At 33.7% G+C, this 20660-nt stretch overlaps 3 protein-coding genes across 8 annotated transcripts; 1 reads left to right on the forward strand and 2 right to left on the reverse strand.

The window, feature by feature from the left end:
• Positions 1-2512: 2512 nt before the first annotated feature.
• On the forward strand, positions 2513-9093 carry LOC120068320 (mitochondrial thiamine diphosphate carrier 2-like). Of its 5 annotated transcripts, none has more exons than XM_039020042.1 (8): positions 2513-2673; positions 2956-3117; positions 3736-3852; positions 4868-4979; positions 5979-6106; positions 6972-7124; positions 7223-7372; positions 8651-9093. In XM_039020042.1, the coding sequence occupies exons 2-8, from the start codon at positions 2980-2982 to the stop codon at positions 8867-8869; spliced, it is 1017 nt and encodes a 338-aa protein (XP_038875970.1). In that variant the 5' UTR covers positions 2513-2673; positions 2956-2979; the 3' UTR covers positions 8870-9093. The 5 variants fall into 5 exon arrangements, with proteins under 5 accessions (XP_038875970.1, XP_038875973.1, XP_038875971.1 ...); XM_039020043.1 differs by lacking the exon at positions 2513-2673 and adding an exon at positions 2699-2852; XM_039020045.1 differs by lacking the exon at positions 2956-3117 and having other exon boundaries at positions 2523-2673.
• Positions 8849-12757, reverse strand: LOC120068322. Its single transcript, XM_039020047.1, has 4 exons — positions 12366-12757; positions 11218-11342; positions 10029-10222; positions 8849-9037 (listed from the first exon to the last, which is right to left on the reverse strand). The coding sequence occupies exons 1-4, from the start codon at positions 12517-12519 to the stop codon at positions 8923-8925; spliced, it is 588 nt and encodes a 195-aa protein (XP_038875975.1). The 5' UTR covers positions 12520-12757; the 3' UTR covers positions 8849-8922.
• A 1380-nt stretch (positions 12758-14137) lies between these two features.
• LOC120067768 lies at positions 14138-18766 on the reverse strand. 2 transcript variants are annotated; one of them, XM_039019345.1, is made up of 4 exons: positions 18651-18749; positions 18427-18484; positions 16540-17376; positions 14138-16260 (listed from the first exon to the last, which is right to left on the reverse strand). In XM_039019345.1, the coding sequence occupies exons 2-4, from the start codon at positions 18430-18432 to the stop codon at positions 14473-14475; spliced, it is 2631 nt and encodes an 876-aa protein (XP_038875273.1). In that variant the 5' UTR covers positions 18433-18484; positions 18651-18749; the 3' UTR covers positions 14138-14472. The 2 variants fall into 2 exon arrangements, with proteins under 2 accessions (XP_038875273.1, XP_038875274.1); XM_039019346.1 differs by lacking the exon at positions 18427-18484 and having other exon boundaries at positions 18651-18766.
• Positions 18767-20660: the final 1894 nt, after the last annotated feature.

Below are 20660 nucleotides of genomic sequence, written 5' to 3' on the forward strand. Positions count from 1 at the left end.
ACTGGTTTGTGATCCAATCACTAAACTAAACTCTCTCAACTCAGTGAGAGGGTGGGGCCCCTTGTTCAAGACCTGGATTCAGTACTTGAGAGAACAACCTTTCTCCTATCCCTAAATTGGGTAGGTGTGAACTCCGTCTTGCACCCTATGTCCTCAGCTATCTATCCGGTCTTACCTTGAAATGGGAGTCTTATTGAGCTGGCGCTGTTGAGCCAACCCTCAACTATGAAAATCTAAAGGCAATCCCGAATAAACAAGACTTCATAGTTAGCTTAGGATTAAGATCGAGTTACCTAGGTCATATAGGTGAAATAGTCGGTCTTAAACAGTAAACAGCGTTATAAAGTAAAAGTGACTTATTTCTTGGTCCTGATCTTATGCAAACTCATTGCATAGGACGCCCCCACTCCTCATGTCATAACATGTACGAATTAGGATCACATAGTATGTAGCACTTTACAACTCTTTGTAACAACTACAGAGTAGGTCGCATCCAATAGTTTTACCAGAATAAGGTACCCAACTTCATTCATGTACCATAGACCATTTTGACTATTTACTCGAACCCGATCCACTCTTATGTCTCCACATAAAGTTCAAGTACTCATAAAATAGTCATTGGTCTTAATTTATTGGATTTAGTCTTTCATACAATTTATGAGATCAATAACAAGTATATTGATAATAGAAAATGTTTATCATTTTACAAACTGCGAGTTTTTAGGACATAAAACCCAATACCAACAGTAAATCGACCCTTCACGAATCACTCGTAGCTATAGTTGGAGCAAATTACCATTTTACCCCTGAAGTTACATCTAACTCCTTAAGTACCACTGATTCCTCTAATGAACAAACAGTTTATAGTACAACTTTAAACTAACCTTTCTCGAGCCAATGAGAGGGTGAAGCCTCATTGTTTAAGACTTGAAATCAGTTATTAAGAGAGCAATTCATCTACTTTCCCTAAAAATAGGTAGGAGCAAATTCCATTTTGTGCAACTGTGTTCCCAGCTTCCTACTCGGACAACTCCCCCATATGGTAGGCTTATTAAGTCGACAAGACTGACCACTCTCACCCATACAGATCAAAGGACTTTTTTTAAAAAAACAAGAGTTCACAACTCACTCAGGATTAAGGTCAAGTCACCTATGGTCATCCTGGTGAAATGTTACTCTATTTTGTTATAAAAAGAAACCAATCATTTTGCGATCTGGTCTTATACAAACTCTTTATACAGGATACCTCCACTCACATGTCTCCACATGAACGATATGGATCATACCGTTTATAACTCTTATAACTCTTGCAACATTTACAAAAATGGGTCATATATGCCGTGTTACCAGGATAAGGCACCCAACCTTATCCATATACTATACCTTTTAGGTTATTACTTGAACACGATCTATTTATATGTCTATCACATACAATTCAAGCTACATTAAATAACCTTGAATCTTAGTTTATTAGATGGAGTAAATGCAATGTAATGTCCAATAAAATACTTCTTATCAAATAAATAATTTGTATTTATAAATAACAAACTACGAGATCCACGAGATTTAGGACACTAAATCCAACAATCTGCTACTTGTCTTAAAGCAAGTAGAGTACATTACAAAGTACAATATAAAGTAAAGTACACAATACAATAAACTAAAGCATAGCACCCATAACACTCCCATTTGCCCTAGACAAGATGATGCATATCCCTTAGACCTAGACTCTCTAGGTGACTCTTAAAAACTTTAGCCGTGCACTACAAGAATTATAACTTTTACAAATATCAAGCGATGAAATTCACAACGTCGCAACTATAGCGACGAAATACATATTTTGTGTCTATAGCATTTTTTTATTTTAAAATTTCTAAAAATTATTTTACAAAATTTAAAATTAGAAAACTATTTTTTTTAATTAATTTTAGAGATGAGAGATAATTTTTTTAAAATATATTTTTTTAATTTAAAATGCCATATAATTATTAAAATAATAATAATTATAAATTATTCTAGAGACCTTTTTAACCTATTTTTAAAAACTTGACTAAAAAAAAAACACATTTTGAAATCTTAGGGACTAAATGTATCTATTCTTAAAATTTTAGGGACTAAAAAGGTATATTTTGAAAATTTGTTGATAACCATATTAACGATACAAGCATTTTAAACTTTTTGCAATTATAAAATTATTTTTGCAACGAGGTATCATGATTTCTGGTCATATAGAAAAGGTAAATGTATTTTTTTAATTTTCTAAAGTTGTATTTTTTGCATTTTTGTAGTTCAATGATATATTTGAAACAAAAGTTTTCATTCAAAATTAACATAATAGTATTTTTTTAACTTTTTTTTTTTCTTAAATTTAAGGTTCAAAACTTTTGAAAATTTAAGAGTATTTTTTGTATAAACTATTGAGTTGGAGGGCATCTTTATAATTTAGTCAACAAAAAAAAATGCCAATTGAATTAAAAATAAATAAATAAAAATCAGATTAACAGAATCTCAAATTTGCTCCATGAAAATCTCTCCCCGTCGCTCCTTCAATCTAGCATTTTTTTCTCCTTTCCCAATTCTCACGTACAGACCTCTCTCTCTTTCTCTCTCTACATTTCTCTTTCCTTCAATGGCGGCTCTTCAATTCTCCACTATTTCAACCGCCTCTTTCAGGTCTCTTTCCTCTCTACTTTTCATTTGTATAATCATTTTTTTATTCGACATCGTTTGCCAGTTTGAATGATCTGTGAAATTGACCTTTCCCCTAACACAAGAGCCTTCTTTAATTTATCGTGGTTTCGTTTCGCTTGTTTTCAATCTCTGTGGCGGTTCGATTTTGTTTCTGGTTACCGGTTCGTTTCTGTATCGCATTGATCTTGGAGTTGTTGTGCGTTGGATTATCAAGTTTGAGCTCTTTGTTGTTTGGACCTGATGTTGAGGTCGTCCTTGTTTTAGGTTGTAGTTCGAGCCTGAGGAGGCATGGTTATGGTTTCTCCGCCGATGGAGGAGCCAGGACAATGGAAGCGCGCGATGATCGATTCGACGGCTGGCGCAATTGCTGGTTGTGTATCGAGGACGGTCACGTCTCCTCTCGACGTGATTAAGATCAGGTTTCAGGTTGATTTTGGTTCCATTTGCTGCATTAAAGAGAGAAGAATAATACGTTCTAAGCCGCGAATTTAGGTTTCATGTTATTGGCTGTAAGAACGAAGTTGAACTTTGGGTTTTCTTCTCCCCCTGCGAGGAAGAAATAGGGATGCTGTATGAATTTGTGGTTGTTTTATGGTTTTAATTGGAAGTTTGAATATGTTGCTGTTCTCAAAATGTATAGCATGCTTTTTTCTTTCTTCGACGTTGTTCATTTCACTTCTTCTGTTCAGCGTCTTTCTGTGGCCTTTTCTTACACAGCAGGATTGAGGCGTGCATATGAAGATTTTGATTGTTCCAACTGAACTCTTTACGCATGGAATTTCCATTGAAGGAATAGTTTCTTTACTTCAGGATAGTTGGTTTTTGCAATAAATATAACTGTCGTCTGTCACCAATAGTACTTTAATGTAGATTCCATTTATTGACAGCTTCTTCTTCTTCTTCTTGTTTTGCATTCTTCTGCGAGGGGTAGACCCTCATTCCTGCTTGCTACGGAGTAAAATTTCCTGTGTCATTGCCTGCTATATTACGAGAGTTATGCTCTCTTGCACTGTGATGAATGCTTATGTTCACGTTATTTTGTAGGTTCAACTGGAGCCAACAACTTCATGGGCCTTGGTTCAAAGAAGCTTATCTGGACCGTCAAAATACACTGGCATGGTCCAAGCAACAAAGGATATTTTCAGAGAGGAAGGCTTACCGGTTTGTTGTTTATGCTTGTTTAAAAATCATGTTATATGTATTCTCCAATCAACGTGTTGTGTTGATCAGCTTGATTACCAGTCTCCTTCATGAAAAGATATAGTTTAGGAAAAATAGCAATTGGCACTTTCTTGTTTGCATATTTACATTATGTCAGTAATGCAAGGAAGTAGTACTGCATTTGGAAAGATATGAGGAATTTTTTGTGGGTAGAGTCACTTGAGGAAAAGTAAGTAGTTTCCTTAATAACTGATAATGGAGGAATAGGGATTGAGAACAAGGAAGAGGAGAGTTGATGTATGTGCTGGGTCTTGAAAACTCTTTGATGAAACCAGTGAACTGTGGAACAAAGTAATTGCAAGTATGGAGATTGGGTGAAAATTGGTTTGCTAAATAAAGATTGATTGGTAGCTAATGCAGAAAAAAATCCACACAAAACAGGGATTTTTCAAAATCTTATCCGGCATACCTTTTAAAGACATGTAATACTCTTAAGTTTGATTAAAAATCTGGAGGAAAAAGGTTCGTCCAAACCTGTACTCTTATCTACAAGAACTTTCTGATCCAAAAATTTTTAATCCACTGCTTACTTCATTCTTGGTTTCCTTGAAACCTAATTACTTGTTAAATCACACTAACACTGTGTCATACTTGATTGATTAAAGCTTTTAATTTGTATTCATTGCCTTTGAAGGCTTCAAATCCTACTGTTCAGTTGTATGCTACCTACAACTCTGTTCTTTTAACATCAGAAGCTAGCATCGTGCACGTATTTAGTGGCTAAAGTAACCAATATAATTTCTGAATGTTTCTATCTTTTCCCCTTTCATTGAATCTGACGAACCCTGGAAATTGTAGTGTGGAATATTTTTGTTTACTTGGACAGTTTCCACTTCCATTCAACTTTCTTCTGGATATACTGGCGTCATATACTTCCCAGATTTTGTTTTTTCCGATAATAGTATCCTTAGAAAAAGTATTTCTTCTTTCTTTAATTCAGAGTTATCTATTGCAGGGTTTTTGGCGTGGTAATGTTCCTGCTCTGCTCATGGTTATGCCATATACAGCTATACAATTTACCGTTTTACATAGACTGAAAACATATGCCGCTGGTTCTTCCAAGACAGGTACTATTTAGAATATACGTCAGATAGACAGCCTAAGTATACTTAAACTAGTCAAAGGCATATATTTCTTCCCGATTGTATTACTTACCTATCCCCACCCCCACACACATATATAGTAGAGATGGTTGAAATAATAATTAGGGGGGGAGGGGGGATTGCCGGATTGGAATATGGATATGGATAAGGTTTTAGGGGGATAGAATTAATGGTGGATATGGATGTTCGGTGCTCTCACAACCATCCTGAGTTGATCCAGTCAAAGATATAAACTATGAACTAATTATCTTTGAGGTTCAAATCATAGTGGCCATCTAGTAAAATACCATTCAAGTTCTGTGGGATAAAAATGTTGGAGGATCAAACCATCACCTGACCTTTCCCTAAAGTAGCCAGACACCCATAGTTATAAAATAAAAATGAAGAATAAATAAATGCTTTCTCCCTTCCTCCATCCCTGCGTCTTCCTTCACTAAAAAATGGAAAAGAGGAAGATACATGTTTTTAGCTTTAGCATCTAATATCTAAAGAAAGGAACCCATGTGACCAAACAAAAACATGAACTACCCGGTTTCAGGCAAGAAAATTGAGTATCATTATCTCATTGAAAAAAGATAGATCATTTTAGAGCATCAAGTGAAATTGGAAAAATGGAAGTAAAAATGAAGAGTAAATAAATGCTTTCTCCCTTCATCCCTGAGGTTCATGTTTTTTAGAACTTTTTCCGTTTTCTTTCTTCTCGTTGAATGTATTCTTCTCAAAGTGGTTTCAAGCAAAATTTGAGCTCTCCTTTTCCAATTTCACTTGATACTCTAAACTGATCTCTCTTTTTTAAATGAGATAAACGATACTCATTTCTCTTGCCTGAAACCGGGTAGTTCATGTTTTGTTTGGTTACATAGGTTCTTTTCTTTAGATATTAGATGCTAAAGCTGATTGGGAATCAGAATTTACTTGTTTCTGTTTTTATTTATCGATCTTGTCTGGTTTTCTTCAATGCAGAGGCCCACGAACAGTTAAGCCCATATCTTTCTTATATTAGCGGGGCACTGGCGGGGTGTGCAGCAACCATTGGATCGTATCCATTTGATCTTCTTCGAACAATACTGGCTTCACAAGGTGAACCTAAGGTATCAAATTTAATAAAATGGCTCATTTTATCTGATGTCACAACTAGAAGTTGTTTTTACTATTGGAACGACGGTTTTTGAGAACTATGATTGTGTTTATAAAGACTAGTGCTAATGTGGGCCCCAAGGGATACCCATATTTTAGATGAAGTGAGAAGATACCAACTGTATTTAGGATACTTACTTTGATTGGCCCCTTTAGTATGATTTCAAAGGTCCTTGCTTAAGGTTTTGGTTTGTTTGAGTTACTTTGATGGTACTTATTATGTTTCAAACTTAAAAAAAAAAGACTAATGCTAATGTGCATGATTTTGATGGGAAGAATGGCTTCACTTGTGCATGCAAGAAAAAGAATTATCAGAACATGATTCAACTAATTTTTTGTTCTGAAAGCAGTTATGCTTTTCAAAAGATAAATTGAGTATTACTTGGCCTTTCAAGCATTGAACTGAACTGGGGATCTCTATGCTTTTTGTAATTTGAAGAATCAATATATCGGTCCACCCTGTGTATAATTAGAAGTACATTACATTCTTTTGTAGAGAAAGGGGATGAAGAAGATAGGTTTCAACAAATGTATACTAACAATTTCATTTGGGAATCAGCTTCTTATAATCCATTTATTTGCATGACTCTTTGCCAAGAAGCCTTGGAGTCTGTTTAAACAAAAAACACAAAAAATTGTCTTCCATACCCATGTTCGACCTTTATTTTATTATGTCAATAATCTACAATTTCCAATAGAATCACTGACAGTAATTTAGTTAGTAATTTAGTAATGTATCTATAGCAACAAATGCTCATTGCATCCGCATTGACAGTTTTAGTAAAAGATTCATATTAAGAGGTTTGAATAAATTTGTAGATATATCCAACCATGAGGTCTGCATTTATTGATATAATCCAAACCCGGGGGTTTCGAGGACTATACGCTGGATTGTCACCTACACTTGTCGAGATTGTTCCATATGCGGGTCTACAATTCGGCACCTACGACACATTCAAGCGATGGACTACAGCAAGTTTACTATACCATTCTTTTTTTGATATGCATTCTTTTTGGTCGCTTATGTCCGTTCTTATCTCATAGTTTCCCTTGAAATGATCTTTTTGCAGTCCTGGAACCACCGCCACTACCCAAATTATAGAGCAAGTAATACAGAAGACGGCCTCTCAAGTTTTCAACTTTTTCTTTGTGGATTAGCTGCTGGGACATGCGCAAAACTTGTTTGCCATCCACTTGATGTGGTTAAAAAAAGATTTCAGGTACGTATCTTTGTTCTCTGTTGGATGGGGTTTGTTATTTTAGCCATGTATGACCTTAGATTAAGATTATGTTAATGTAATGGGGTTTTCAGGTGATTCATAACTGGTAAAATTGGCTATAGAGTATATTAGAAATGAGTTTGAGATGAATTTTGATTTGAAGCTACCCTTATTAAACATAAGGACATGTTGGGAGTGATTTTAAAATCACTTTTGTTATGTTTAAGATCACTCTGGAATGCATCTTTAATCATTCAAAATCAATTTAAGGTTTAAATTTACAGCTTTAAATGCATTTTCGATACTACTAAAGTTGATTTGGAGTGTGTGGTTCAACTTTTCAAATGTTTAATTTAGAAAATAAGTAATTTTAGAAAAAAAAATTGAAGTGTTTAGCAACCACTTGAAATATATTTTGAAACACTTTTAATATGTATTTTAAACGATTTTTATCAAAAAGGATTAAATAAAAATGGCTTGAAAATGTTCTTAGTTCATTAAAAGCATTTCTTGATATTTCAGAATGTTTAATTAAATAATTATAAGGTGGTTTGAAATATATGAACACTAAAAAAAATACTTAAATGATTTTTAAGAAACTTAATTGATGTTTCTTTTAAAAAAATGCGTTTATTAAAAGCATTGTTTTCAAAAGACAATCTCAAAAATCATTTTGGCCATGTGCTTCTTTTGGATGCAAATTGAGTGCTTTCTGAGAGTATATTGAAGTTTCAACGTAATTTAACATAAAAATTTTGGGAATACAAGATTAAGTGCTTTTCAGAGGCTTTTAAAATATTCAAATTTACTTTTTAGATCTTTGGTTAAATTAACTTTTGATTTGTGTTGAATAGTCTAATAAATCTCTTAATTTTGTATATAATAAGTCGAACATATGAAACATAAAATTAAAAATTTAGATACCTATTGAAGAACATCAGGACTTATTAAACACAAAATTCAAAATTCAAAATACTTCTTAAATCTTTTGTATAGTCCTCTAATTAAACGCAACAATGAAAGTTCTAATTCAATTTAGTTATTTTTCATATTCGATTTTGTACTTTTTAACCATTTAAAATTGATTCCAAGTGTACTTCAAACATTCCTTTTAAAATGCACACTTTTAGAAAGATTTGGTTAGTCGTTTTTAATTATTTATCCCAACCTTGTGAAAAGTTTGAGAGACGTTTTTACTCTTTTAGACTAGACGTGTTGTCTTGAACCATTTTAATGATAGAAAGCATTTAATTCTCCTTTTTTGGGCAAATTTGACAGATAGAAGGGCTACAAAGGCATCCAAGATACGGCGCAAGAGTTGAACAACATGCTTATAGAAACATGTTTGATGCTTTGAGGCGAATTTTGAAAAGTGAAGGAACTGCGGGGCTTTATAAAGGCATAATTCCCTCTACAGTAAAAGCAGCCCCCGCTGGCGCTGTCACATTTGTGGCTTACGAGATCACCTCCGATTGGCTTGAATCTATTTTGACTTGATTCTAACATTATTATTATTATGCGTTTTTCTTTTTTCTACCTGATTCTTTCCTCTAGATTGAATGCCCCAATAGAAAAAGGGAGGGCTCTGGCTTTTTTTTTTCCCCCTTTACATCCATTAGATTTTGAGTTATGTAGAGTTGACGGTGCTTTTGAGATAGAGAAATCCTGCCAAAAGCACAAAATAAACCCTGAAGTGATTAAAATGAGCTACTTAACACGTACGGTGTACCTAAATTTTATTTTTCTATTTTTTTTTAAAAAAAAATCGTTTGATATTATTTAATTTTTAGTTTTTATTTTTAAAAGTTAAATCTATTTTATCTACAATTCTTATAATAATTTGCAACTTTTTAAGTACAAGATTGAATTTGTAGCCAAATTCTAAACACATCTTGAAAGCTTATTTTTTTCCCTCAAAATGTAACATGGTTTTTTTAAACCAAAATCATTAGTAAGATAACAAATAAAGAAATTTAGTGGAAGTAGTGTGTATAATCTTATTTTAAAAAAATAAAGACTAGTTTTTTTTCATTTTCCAAATCTATTGTCTTGTTGAGTGATCTATTAGACAAAAACACCGCAAGATTCATCAAAATTTTGAAGAAGTTTAGTTCCTAAACAGTGTTCATTTTCATCTCATATTTCTCCAAATCTTTAAGACTTTCAATATTTATGTGTATAGTTATTTGATATATTAAAATTTTAAAATTAATTGAATATTATGTACTAAGCTTTTTTTAAAATAAAAATACGGATAGGCCTATAGATTGGACCTGAAATTAAAAATTCAAAGACAGTACATGAAATTGAATATTTAAAGACTCCTATTAGACACCTTTATAAGTTAAAAGGAATAAATAGTTTAAAGACCTCCGAATAAGATCATTTAGAAAATTTTTAAAACCTCTATTTATTTATTTTTCTTCTTAGAAGCAATCGACCCTTGGTTTGTTTTCTAGGGTCCATTCCTGAAAACTCTTCACGTTAAAAATGACATCCAAGATTTAGTACAGAAAAACCAAATTCAATGGTAAAAAGGGATAAATAAATAAAAACCAGTCATTTAGAATCCTTCTTTTTCTCTCTAAGACTATCCTCTGGAGGCAAAGACAGAAACTGGAAAATGGTCTGTATTTGAGCGACACTAACATTATACCTCTCAGCAATTTGGTGAAGTCCCATTGGGCCATCATGATCATCAGCCTTACCTTCATGCAGTAAAATTATATGGCGCATCTGTGCTACGTTTAGAGTTCCTGGCGGGGCTGGCCGATCCTCATATTTACTGGATTTTGTATCTGTATTTCTTAGCTTTGGCATTGGTCTGTCATACCTCTCCACCACAGACGCCTGTTACATTCTCAAAATCACACAAATCACTAAACCATCTCATAACAACTCGTTTTAAAACTGTAAGGGAATGTTTCTTTGTGATTTTTAATTAATTAAAACCACTTTTTCCATGTTCAAAATCACTTTGAAACTCAAACTTAATCATGCAAAATCAATGTAATGTTTGAATTTATAGTTTTGAAAGCAATTTTTATTATATCAAAATTGGTTTTGAAGAACTTTTTTTTAAAATCTAGACGATTAAGTGATTTTAACCATTTTAGAATCACTCTAAAAAAGGTATTGAGTTATTAACCCATATGAGCATGACTTGGTGAATAAAACACCAATCACCATTTCAAAGGTCAATACAATATATATTAGTTTTGACTTCCTAAATGATCATATGAACAGCAATTTGTATTCTATAGTTAGATGCACAAATACAAGGGGCAAACTTTTGATTAAAGAAGAAATGGGAAGATATCCAGAAAGTCAAAGAAAAGAGGGATCTCTTTGCCTAAATTTCTTAGACCAAGGAGGATTAGAAAATTTTCTTCCAAATCAAAGAAAAAACTTACCAATATATATATATATAAGATAAATAAATCTCCATACTTCTGATGTGATCTACCACCAAGACTTTAAAGTAAGGAGGCAAATTCAGTTTAATAATATTATTATTATTATTTTAATCACTGTAGTGTAGCTTGGACCTTTTTCTCCTAACAATTAAAGACACCTACATGCATTCGAAATCACAAATTTAAATAGCGTTTGCTATAGTTGATAAAGATTGACTAGTTAGCAAATGATTGACTACTTAAGAGTTATTTACTCACAATCTATATTAATCTTTATGAATTTATCAGTAGGATCACACCAGAGTCCTACATTAGAGATTATTAATAAAAAATGAGCATCGGATCATGCACAACAGTTGGAAAGTCTAAAATTTATATTCAATGTCTTGTATTTCAAGTGTAATTTGGCAGCTTCTTAAGGAAACTTACCTCCCCCATCTCAAGTTTTCCTCCAGGCTTTGATCTAATTCGACCCACCATTTGGCTAAGCATGGCATCAAATTGGGGATCTCGTTCTTCAAGCACGTTTCCAGAATTACTTTCCGAGACATCACCTGAAGGAACAACTGAAAGCGGTTAGCATTGGGTTATATTACCTCCTATGAAATCAATTCCTGTCAGGAAAAAACATTTCGAACTGATTTTGGAGTGACTTTGGACATTGTTTTACGATTTAAATGCATTATAGAAAGTTACTGTTCAACTGTTCCTAATTTTATTTCCGCATGAATTCAATGTTTATTGCCCTTCCAGATTGACCTCCCCAAAAAAACTCAAGCTCGTCATCGAAATCCAATTATATAGAACTCATAGGAATTCTACCGAACTCCATTTGGTTCAACAGGAGAAAGATTCAAATGAAAAGAGCATCCAGAGCATTTTCTTGGCCTCTATGCTTTCTTTACATGCTTAGACACTGGAAGCCTAAATCAATGGAAGCTAACAAAAAACATACGCAATAGAAGCAGAGAACAAAGAACTTCTCAACTTTTGTCTCCATAAATGCAACTAACAGAAATAATATAATAAGAAAATAAAAATTATAATCTGAGAAGCAACTGAACTCAAAGTTTATGATCAAAAAGATCACGTGAAACGATAACCAGAAGGAAATGCTCACATTAAACAGTAACCTCGTCCATAATTCTATTTCTACAAGGATAGACAATAATGAACAGTGACCAGGAGATATTTCTGTTCAGAGAGACGGAAGCCGACAAACAGAAAGGAAAGAAGAAAAACGGTGACAAAAGGCGATAAACAATAACGAGAATAGTTAGTTATTTAAGTGATGATCAGATCAATAGTAAATGAACTTCTAAACTCAAATCCTTATGGAGAAATGCGGCTACATTATCTAAGGAAGATAATCAATAACAGCATGAAATGAAAAAACAACCAAAGCTAATAAGAGAAAGCAGAAGGAAAGGAAGTTATCCAAAAAAACTAAAGCTCGTTATCGAAATCTGATGATTTCAACTCATAGGAATTCTACGAAACTGCATTCAATTCCTTGTTCAAGAACCTTCGGTCTCAATTCTCAAAACACAGCAAACGATTAAACAAACTACAATTACCGAAATCAAGAGCGCCACTCTCCCGAGCCTTCTCGGCCACACGCGGCGGAGGCTTCCGATCGGCGACACTCTCCATTTTCAATGAAGAGGCAGTGGAATCGATACTCGAAGCCGGTTTGATTCTTCCAGCCGCTCGACGAAATGCCTGTCCCATCCTTCCTTCTTCGAAACGAACAACGATCTCACAAAACGAACTGGAATCGGAGATTCAGATTCATACGAAATCGATCAGAACCCTACGAGACGGAGGGTTTTACGACAAATTTTCAGGGGGGAAATGGAGAAGAAACGAGGAATCGGGTGAGTCGTGACTCGGGTTTTACTGAGTACGAAACTCGAGCCGCTCTGAGAAAAATAAAAGAGCGTTGGGAGGGCGAACGTGGCCGATCCGATAATTCTCCACGTAATGGAGCTTGGCGTGGTCATTATGTATTTATAGGTCTCCTCTTTTTGGGCCCCACCTTACTAAATGAAGCTTTGTGATTGGATTATAGGTCAATTTGCCAATTTAATTTCTCATACCCATTTTATAATGACTTTTTTGTTTTTTTGTAATTAATTTTTAAATTTTTTGTTTGGTTTTTTCTCAATTTTTCAATTTATATTTAGGTTCTTACTCAAATTTTCAAAACAAATATGAGTTTTAAAAACTACTCTTCTTTTTAGTTTTAAAAATATAGCTTGGTCTTTTAAAATATTAGTTAAAAAATATAACAAAATATAGAAAATTTATGAAGGTTAATTTTTGTTTATCAGGTTAATTTTCAAAAATCAAATGATTATTAAATTTTCAAGTTTATGTCTTTGATCTCTATAATTACAAATCTATAGTATGTTTAGAATATATTTTCAAATGTTTAATTTAAGAAATAAGTCATTTGAGAATAAATTAGAGTGTTTGAACTCAAAATAGTTTTTCAAGTGTATTTTAATCGATTTTTATCAAAAGTGTTTAAATAAAAATGAGTTTTTTGAAAAATATTTTTTTCTCAAGTCAATCAAGCGAGCCCTTAATCTATAAATTTTCAATTTTTTAAAAATTCACAAATCTACTATACATAAAATTGTAAGTTAATTTTAAAAAATTTTAAATTTGTATCTATGAGATTGATTAATTGTAAAAGAAATTGTTCAGGGACCTATAAAACACAAAATCGAAAGAGCAAAATCTATTGAAAATAAAATTTGAAAGTTAATTAATCTATTTGAAATTTTTAAAAGTTTAAGGATCAAATAGACCTGACTAATAGATTTCTAAACTTTCAATTGTGTATAGGTAACTTTATGTGTAATATATAATTTATTAACTAAACATGTAATTTATCCGTATATATCCCGTTTTTATTTTTGAATATTCATTTGTTTCTTCTTAACATGGATTACATTTTGGGACTTGTTTTAATGTTTTTTTTTTATAAATAAATTACATCTTTCAACCTTTTTTTTTTTCATTTTTAACGCAACATTTCTTCAATATTAGTTATTTTAATTTATTGAATACTCTTTTCTTTTTCTTATTATGTTTTTTAAAGTAATTAGTAGTGTTTACTATTTTATTAAATTTTTCATTGTGCTTGTATAATCAATGAAAAAAAGATTTTCGAAATTAACCATTACATAAAGTGACTTGACAAATTTTTAAAACAAAAATAAAATAACATTTAGTTCATTTCTTACAATATACTTATAAAATAGAGAATTCACTTAATATACACATAAAAGACATTCCAAACTAGATCTCATCAATACATTGGACAATGTCATTCATAAACTGAAGTCAGAAGGAAAAGTTATATTCCATAAACATCTCGTGGTATTTACAGTTTGAACATAGAACCAATCATACCTTTCGAAATCCACCCTACAATATAAAGTCGGAACCATAAACAAGAATGTAAATTTACCAACAACAAATCCCATGGAAACTCGGCAAGAACACGAGAGCGAAAGCTTAGCTACGAGTTTCGATTAGACTAACCAAATGTTGTTGATATGCATAGAAAAAGAGGACTTCAAGTGTTGTAATATCAATATATACCAGAATAAACTATGACAAATCAAGAAGTAATCTCTTGTTTTGAAGGATGCTATGACCCTTTTTCAGGAATTAAGTTTCAAGCTTAGGTAACACCTCACTATGACTATTACTATTACTGTTGCTATTGCTATTACATGAACTAACAACTACTGCTCTATCTTCAATCTTGAATTTTTCAATGTTAATTCCCAAGTTCTCAGTAGGTCTAACCTTTGGACAAGCACGTCGTGGTGGCCTCGTTATCGAGTTCCCTTCCAGAAATGGATCTTTATGCTTTCGCTTCTGTTTGACGTCCAACAATCCTAAAGCTCTTGCTTCCAGCGCTCTAGTTGTCGGGGGTCGGTTTCGACTACTGACTCTCCTTGAATTCATATGAAGTTGCTGATCAGAAATGTTTGGGGTGACTTCAGAAGTTTTAGCTACACTAGGATCGTCTGCTTCCTTGCTTGTTTGGTCAGGTCGTTCTCTCATTTGCATTATAACAGGTTCGTTGGTTTCAGCATCGAGAGGAACTGGCAAGTTTAAGTCTATTAAGGCACGAGATTGATTGAGGCTGATATCCTTTGGGTTTCCATCAAGGCTAGATATGGGACTGCATCCAGATGAACTAGAAGATTTCTCCTGAGACGGATCTGCACTAGGCAGGATGTTCTTACTAGTACTGGGACCATCTTTAGAGCAGTAGGCGTCCTCCTCTTTTGGTTTGGAAGCTAGAGAAATATTACTCGTACACTTCGAACCAAAAGTATTTAATTTCCTGCGTTTTTTGGTAACATTAGTAGGTTTCCTCTTATTTTCCAATCTCGATTTTTGGCTAAATGGGTGCATAATACCATTCTGAGATCGTGTGCTATCCAACGGCATGGAGCTGTGTTCCTTCGAAACTTTTGCAGGTGAATCAGTAGAATCTGGTTCAAAACTAACTGGAAGCACTTGGTTTGTCTTTGAAACATCGGATGGAGAATAATGTCCATTCGAGTAGACCTTTTGTTTCTTGTTTCTCCTCAAAGCTTGAGAAGTATCAGCAGTCTCAGCCTTGTGAAAACGCCGGTCCTCTTCAGAATCAGATTTGTCCATTGACTCATCGGAAGAATATAGGACATTATTTTCGGAATAAGGTCTCGATGAAGAAACGGTTAGTAAGTCAACTGGTAAACTTCTAAGTTCTCGGACTTTTGATGCACTTCCGTTAGCCAGACTAGTATCTACGATGGTAAACTTCACAACATCAGTGTTGGCTGGAGTTCTTGGTTTGAGGTAACAATGGCGTTGCTGAGAAGGAAACTCCTCTTGGTCCACTTTCGAATCATCAGTCCACCCATTTTCTTCGTTGCTCTTACCACCTTTATCAACATTATTGTCAAGCTCGAGTAGTCCAGGATCCAAAGCAACTTTACCGAGGACGTCACTGACTGAATCAAAATAGTGGTTTCCCCTTACCAGCTTTCTCCTCGAAAATTTTTTGATACCCGGGACAAGAAAGACCAATGAATGCTTCATACCAGCAGTAAAACCATTACCAGGCTGCTCGGAGTGCCATCCCCGAGCAAGCAAACGGGGCCAAACAGCTTCCCAGAAGAGATCACTCGATCTGGCTTTGCTCAACCTGAAATCTCCTGTTAGATAGTTGACGATTTCCAGGGGAGTAAGGGCAGAACATGCTTTCCCAATAGGTATCTCGGGGCGAAGAGAAGCAACGTGGTTTGACTTTACTGGATCCATCGAAATGCCCGTAAGATCCTGCTTCCCTTTACCAATTCCCACGGCCTCCACAAAAGTTTCCAATCCAACAGTTGCCTTTAAAGCAAACACATATTCTTCAAAAGAAAATTTCCCATCTCCAAATGATTTTGTGACCTGACAGTGCAATCATTTTTCTTAAGAAACCATACTTGCATTGAGAAAAATGAAAGAATATACAAATGCAACAAACAATCAAGCGGATTAGATTGCTTCTAATGTAATAATGCATCACAATTAAGATGATGGTTGAAGAAACTCTATACTATATGCAGAATAAAGTGGTGATGTTCTAACAGATGTCTTTATGTTTAATCTTATCCCAAAAATTTATATCAAGCTACTGCAAACGACCTATGCAAGTTAAAGGCAATAGACCGCAAAGCATAAAAGTACCTCCATTAATGCATTCTTGTTATCCTCTGCTACATGAAGAAGCAACCGAGAAACCAATTCCTGTTGCCTCCAACCTTTGAACAATCTCTGTCCATAGATACATTTTCTGCCTCGAGCTTTCCGACATTCAGACCATCGGCGGTATTTTTCCGACCGATAAAACCTTCCATAGTAGAAGGACAGAATATCCCCCATCTGTTTGCTTCCAACAAACTTCTTCACCAAAACAAGGTTTTTCCCAAATATGTATAAACCAAGAAGGAAACCGGCCTCTTCTATATTACTCCAAGGCTCACCCGAGACACCGGGAACTAGATGGCACCCATTGATATTATCCTTCTGATCTTTATTTGTTGCAAGCACAGTTTCTTTTGGCAAAGCTAAATCTTCTGCTTTACTGACCTTTATTGTACTACCTATAGTCGTTTCAGTTGCCTCAATGTTTGATTTTGAACCATCGCCTATCTGTTCGTCTTTAAATGATTCAGCTTTCAAGTCCTCATTTCTGTTGCATTTCTCAACCGTATCTTCACGTAGCTTACGCTCCATCCAATGAGCTTCCTCGGAAATCCACATTACCTGGATGGGCAATCCCACAAAAAAATCATGGACGCCGCTATCCTGAATTTCTGCCTCCTTGCAACTCTGAAGCCAGTTTATATCTGATTTCAGCAATAGAGGAGGAACTTCAACTTGGTATTCTTCACCAACTCGAGGAGAAACCTCTGGATCTGAAAATTCATCGCATACTTCAGAATTTTCCTGAGAAACCGACTGTTCGGGAGATCCATCCTCATTGCCATCTATGTCTTGGTAATTTTCTTTGACCAAATCCATCTGCCAAAGAAAACCAGTTCAGCATCAAAATGTGCCTTTTGTAATCTTGTCACTTTCAAATCCATTTCGGCTCAACATATTTTAACCGAAACTTGCAAGATTCGCACATTTTCGAAACAATCTTAGCTCTGCACTGTATTCCATTACTAAATTCTAGAAATCAACAGATGAAATTTCAAGATGACAAGAAAAACTAAGGTCCCTCCGGTATTAGTAACACATTTAAGTGAGTTCTAACCATGAAAAGCTACACAACTTTTAAAGCATTAGAATCTCCCAATCAAAATGCCAACCTTCAATAACAAGTTGGAGCCTCCAAATAATAATTTTAAACTTCCATTCTTAAATTTCTCCAACATTATTAGCATATAATGTACATAAAAAAATAATATACAAATATAAATATATATATATATACACACACACACACACACACATACATACATACATACATACATACATACATATAACCAAAAAACAAAAATAAACACACACACACACACACATGATAATTCAGCTGTCCAAAAATTACATTGTAATAAAAACTCCAACTCCAATCTGATACATTACATATACAGAGTTTACAATAAAATGTCACAAATATTCATCAAAACGCAACTTTTCTTGCCAAAATCAACATAAATTCACAAGAATAGGATCACCAAATATCCCAAAAATCCAAAAGAATCCTTACAAACAGATTGATAAACCAACCCAAAACAAAATACTAATAATAATAATAACATTAAACTCCAAAATCGAGTCAATTAACTCAACCCAGATCCACTTTCCATACCAAAACAAAGAAACCCAAAGAACCAAACAAAATCTTACTTAAACAAATGACATTACAACAACTTCATTAAAAACAAATATCCCAAAGAAAAACCCCAACATCCCTAAAACAAGAATTCCAACATGATCCCATCAAATTACAGCCATTAAAACCATAAACATTAGTAAACGAACAAATCGCAGAGTAAACAAACAAGAAAAGAACCTAAAATAAAAGGGAGAACAAAAGAAAAAGTAATTATAATAATATTCAACCTCCATTGATGGAAAACAGCAGCAAAATACTCGAAAGCCAACGTGAAAAAAAAGCAACCTGAAAAAAAGAAAAAACTAAGTCCCGAACTTCATCCGATTACGAAGATTGAAAAGAATAAAGAAAAAATAAAAACATGAACATGATTATAGATATATAGAGTATATTTTACAGATATTAATTAAAGAAAAAAAAGATGAAAATAAAAAGAAAATAAAATAGGTACCTGGGTTTTCAAGAACAAAGCTGAGGTTTCGGTTTCATGCTGCTAATGAAGAGGTTGAAAATCGAGGACTTGGGGGGAGGGGGGAAGAATAAAAAGGGAAAAGATAAAAAATAACAAAATAATAAAATAACAAAAAAAAAAATAATGGAAAGCAAAGTCGTTTATTAATGTGATTTTATTTTTTTTTTAAGAAATAATTTTTAAAAAAATGGAAATAAATCGAAGGCGCAAAGTGGAGTTGCTTCACTGCAGTGAGTGACTCGTGGCACGTAGGATTCCCGATTCCCGCTTCGGTTTATTTGGATGGTTTTCTTTTGCTGTCTTTTTATATAAACTCTTTTTATTTACTACGTTTTTTCCTTCTTTTTTTTTTTCTATTTTCCTTTTTTGTTTATGTTTTTGTTTCTAAATATTTTCCTCCTTTTTGTTTCTATTTTCTCCATATATATTGTGTTAATTTATTTTATTTTTTTTTTGGCTATATGTATTGAAGAATGGTTTTTCTTTTTGGTGATTGTTAATTTGGTTTAAAAAAATTGTGAGAGAGATTTTAATATTTGACTTCTAGATAAATTAAAGAATATGTCTTCTTAATCAATTGAGTTAGGTTAAAATTTGATCTCCTTCCACAATTATTTGATTTTGAATTTTGGTTATTGAAAATTAAGCATAATTATTTACGATATTTTATAATGATTTGTATATTTCTTAAATAAAATAGTTGAATTATTGTCAAATTCAAAGAAATAAATTTTTAAAAACTACTACCTCATTTGGTAATTATTTAGCTTTTGAAAATTAAATTTGTTTTCTCTCAATTTCTTGCCGTAGTTTTTATCTTTATTGAGTATAATAATTGAATTCTTAGTTAAATTTCAAGAAAAACTATTTTTATAGTTTTCAAAAAAAAATAGCAAGAAGTAGATAACAAAACAAGAAAAATAGAGCCAAAATGGTTGTTTAAAAGCTTAATTTTGAAAATATAAAAACTAAAATTCAAATAGTTACCAAACGATTATTATTTCTTTTTAGTTTTAAAAATTTGACTTAGTTTTTAAAACATAGGTAAAAAGTGGATAACAAAGTAAATAAATGAGGTGAAAGGGATGTTTATAGAGTAATTTTCAAAAACTGTATACCAAATGGGATTTACTTTTTTTAATTTTTAAAATGTGACTTGATTTTTTAAAACATAGATAAAATGTAGATAACAGAGTAAAAAACCATAGGTATAATGGGTGTTTATAGACTTAATTTTCAAAATCTATAAATCAAAAATCACATGAACACTGAATAGAGCCTGGTTTTTTTTTTTTTTTTTTAGTTTTTAAAAAGTAAGTTCATGAACACTACTTTGAGTCATCTATTCTATATTTTGTTATCCACTTTTTCTATTGTTGTTTTTAAAAATCGAACCAAAATTTGAAAATGTAAACCCCGAATCCCAATTTTTCTACTTGAGTATGTTCCCTATTGAGATTTAGTGTGATGAGTAGGTTGATGTGGAAACTAGGGTGAAATGGTAGAGAAAATAGTGGAAATTAGAAGAAAAGAGGAAATTTAGAAGGTTGACTTTTGGGGAAAATTTGGAAAATTTTGGCTAAGTATAGTTGGAAAAGTGATTAGGGATGGCATGCGGCTGAAGAAGGAAAATGATGATGATGCGTTGGAAGGCACACGAGTAGGCGAGGCATGCATGGAAAGGCAGCCCATGCGTCGAGCAGCCCCAGTCGGACGCATGCGTCGAGTGGATACGCCCGTGTGTTGAGCGCACTGCCGAGCGGCCACGTCCATGCGGTGAGCACCCTGCCATGCAACCCATGCCATGCGCCCATGCGAGCGAGCGAGCGATGGCCAGCACACGCCGCACGCCCATGCGTCAAAGTAGCACGCCCATGCGCCTAAGCACCCGACCAAGCGTCAAGGTGCCGCACGCAGCCCATGCGGCCAAGCACGCCCATACATTGAGCGGTCAACGCGCCCATGCGTCGAGTGGCCAGCCTACGCAGC

The sequence above is a fragment of the Benincasa hispida genome, chromosome 12 (genome assembly GCF_009727055.1).
Source record: "Benincasa hispida cultivar B227 chromosome 12, ASM972705v1, whole genome shotgun sequence".
Lineage (NCBI taxonomy): Eukaryota > Viridiplantae > Streptophyta > Magnoliopsida > Cucurbitales > Cucurbitaceae > Benincasa > Benincasa hispida.

What these genes read in the sequence shown, in the direction of transcription:
- LOC120067768 (XM_039019345.1), bottom strand. An exon ending in ACAAGAATGCATTAATGGAG is followed by an intron (nt 16,261 to 16,539) that starts GTACTTTTATGC and finishes TTGCACTGTCAG; the next exon opens with GTCACAAAATCATTTGGAGA.
- LOC120068320 (XM_039020042.1), top strand. Translation starts at nt 2,980, where the DNA reads ATGGTTATGGTTTCTCCGCCGATGGAGGAGCCAGGACAATGGAAGCGC. An exon ending in CGCTGGTTCTTCCAAGACAG is followed by an intron (nt 4,980 to 5,978) that starts GTACTATTTAGA and finishes TCTTCAATGCAG; the next exon opens with AGGCCCACGAACAGTTAAGC. An exon ending in CATTCAAGCGATGGACTACA is followed by an intron (nt 7,125 to 7,222) that starts GCAAGTTTACTA and finishes ATCTTTTTGCAG; the next exon opens with TCCTGGAACCACCGCCACTA.
- LOC120068322 (XM_039020047.1), bottom strand. Translation starts at nt 12,519, where the DNA reads ATGGGACAGGCATTTCGTCGAGCGGCTGGAAGAATCAAACCGGCTTCG. An exon ending in GAAAACTTGAGATGGGGGAG is followed by an intron (nt 10,223 to 11,217) that starts GTAAGTTTCCTT and finishes AGAATGTAACAG; the next exon opens with GCGTCTGTGGTGGAGAGGTA. An exon ending in CTTCACCAAATTGCTGAGAG is followed by an intron (nt 9,038 to 10,028) that starts GTATAATGTTAG and finishes TGCTTTTGGCAG; the next exon opens with GATTTCTCTATCTCAAAAGC.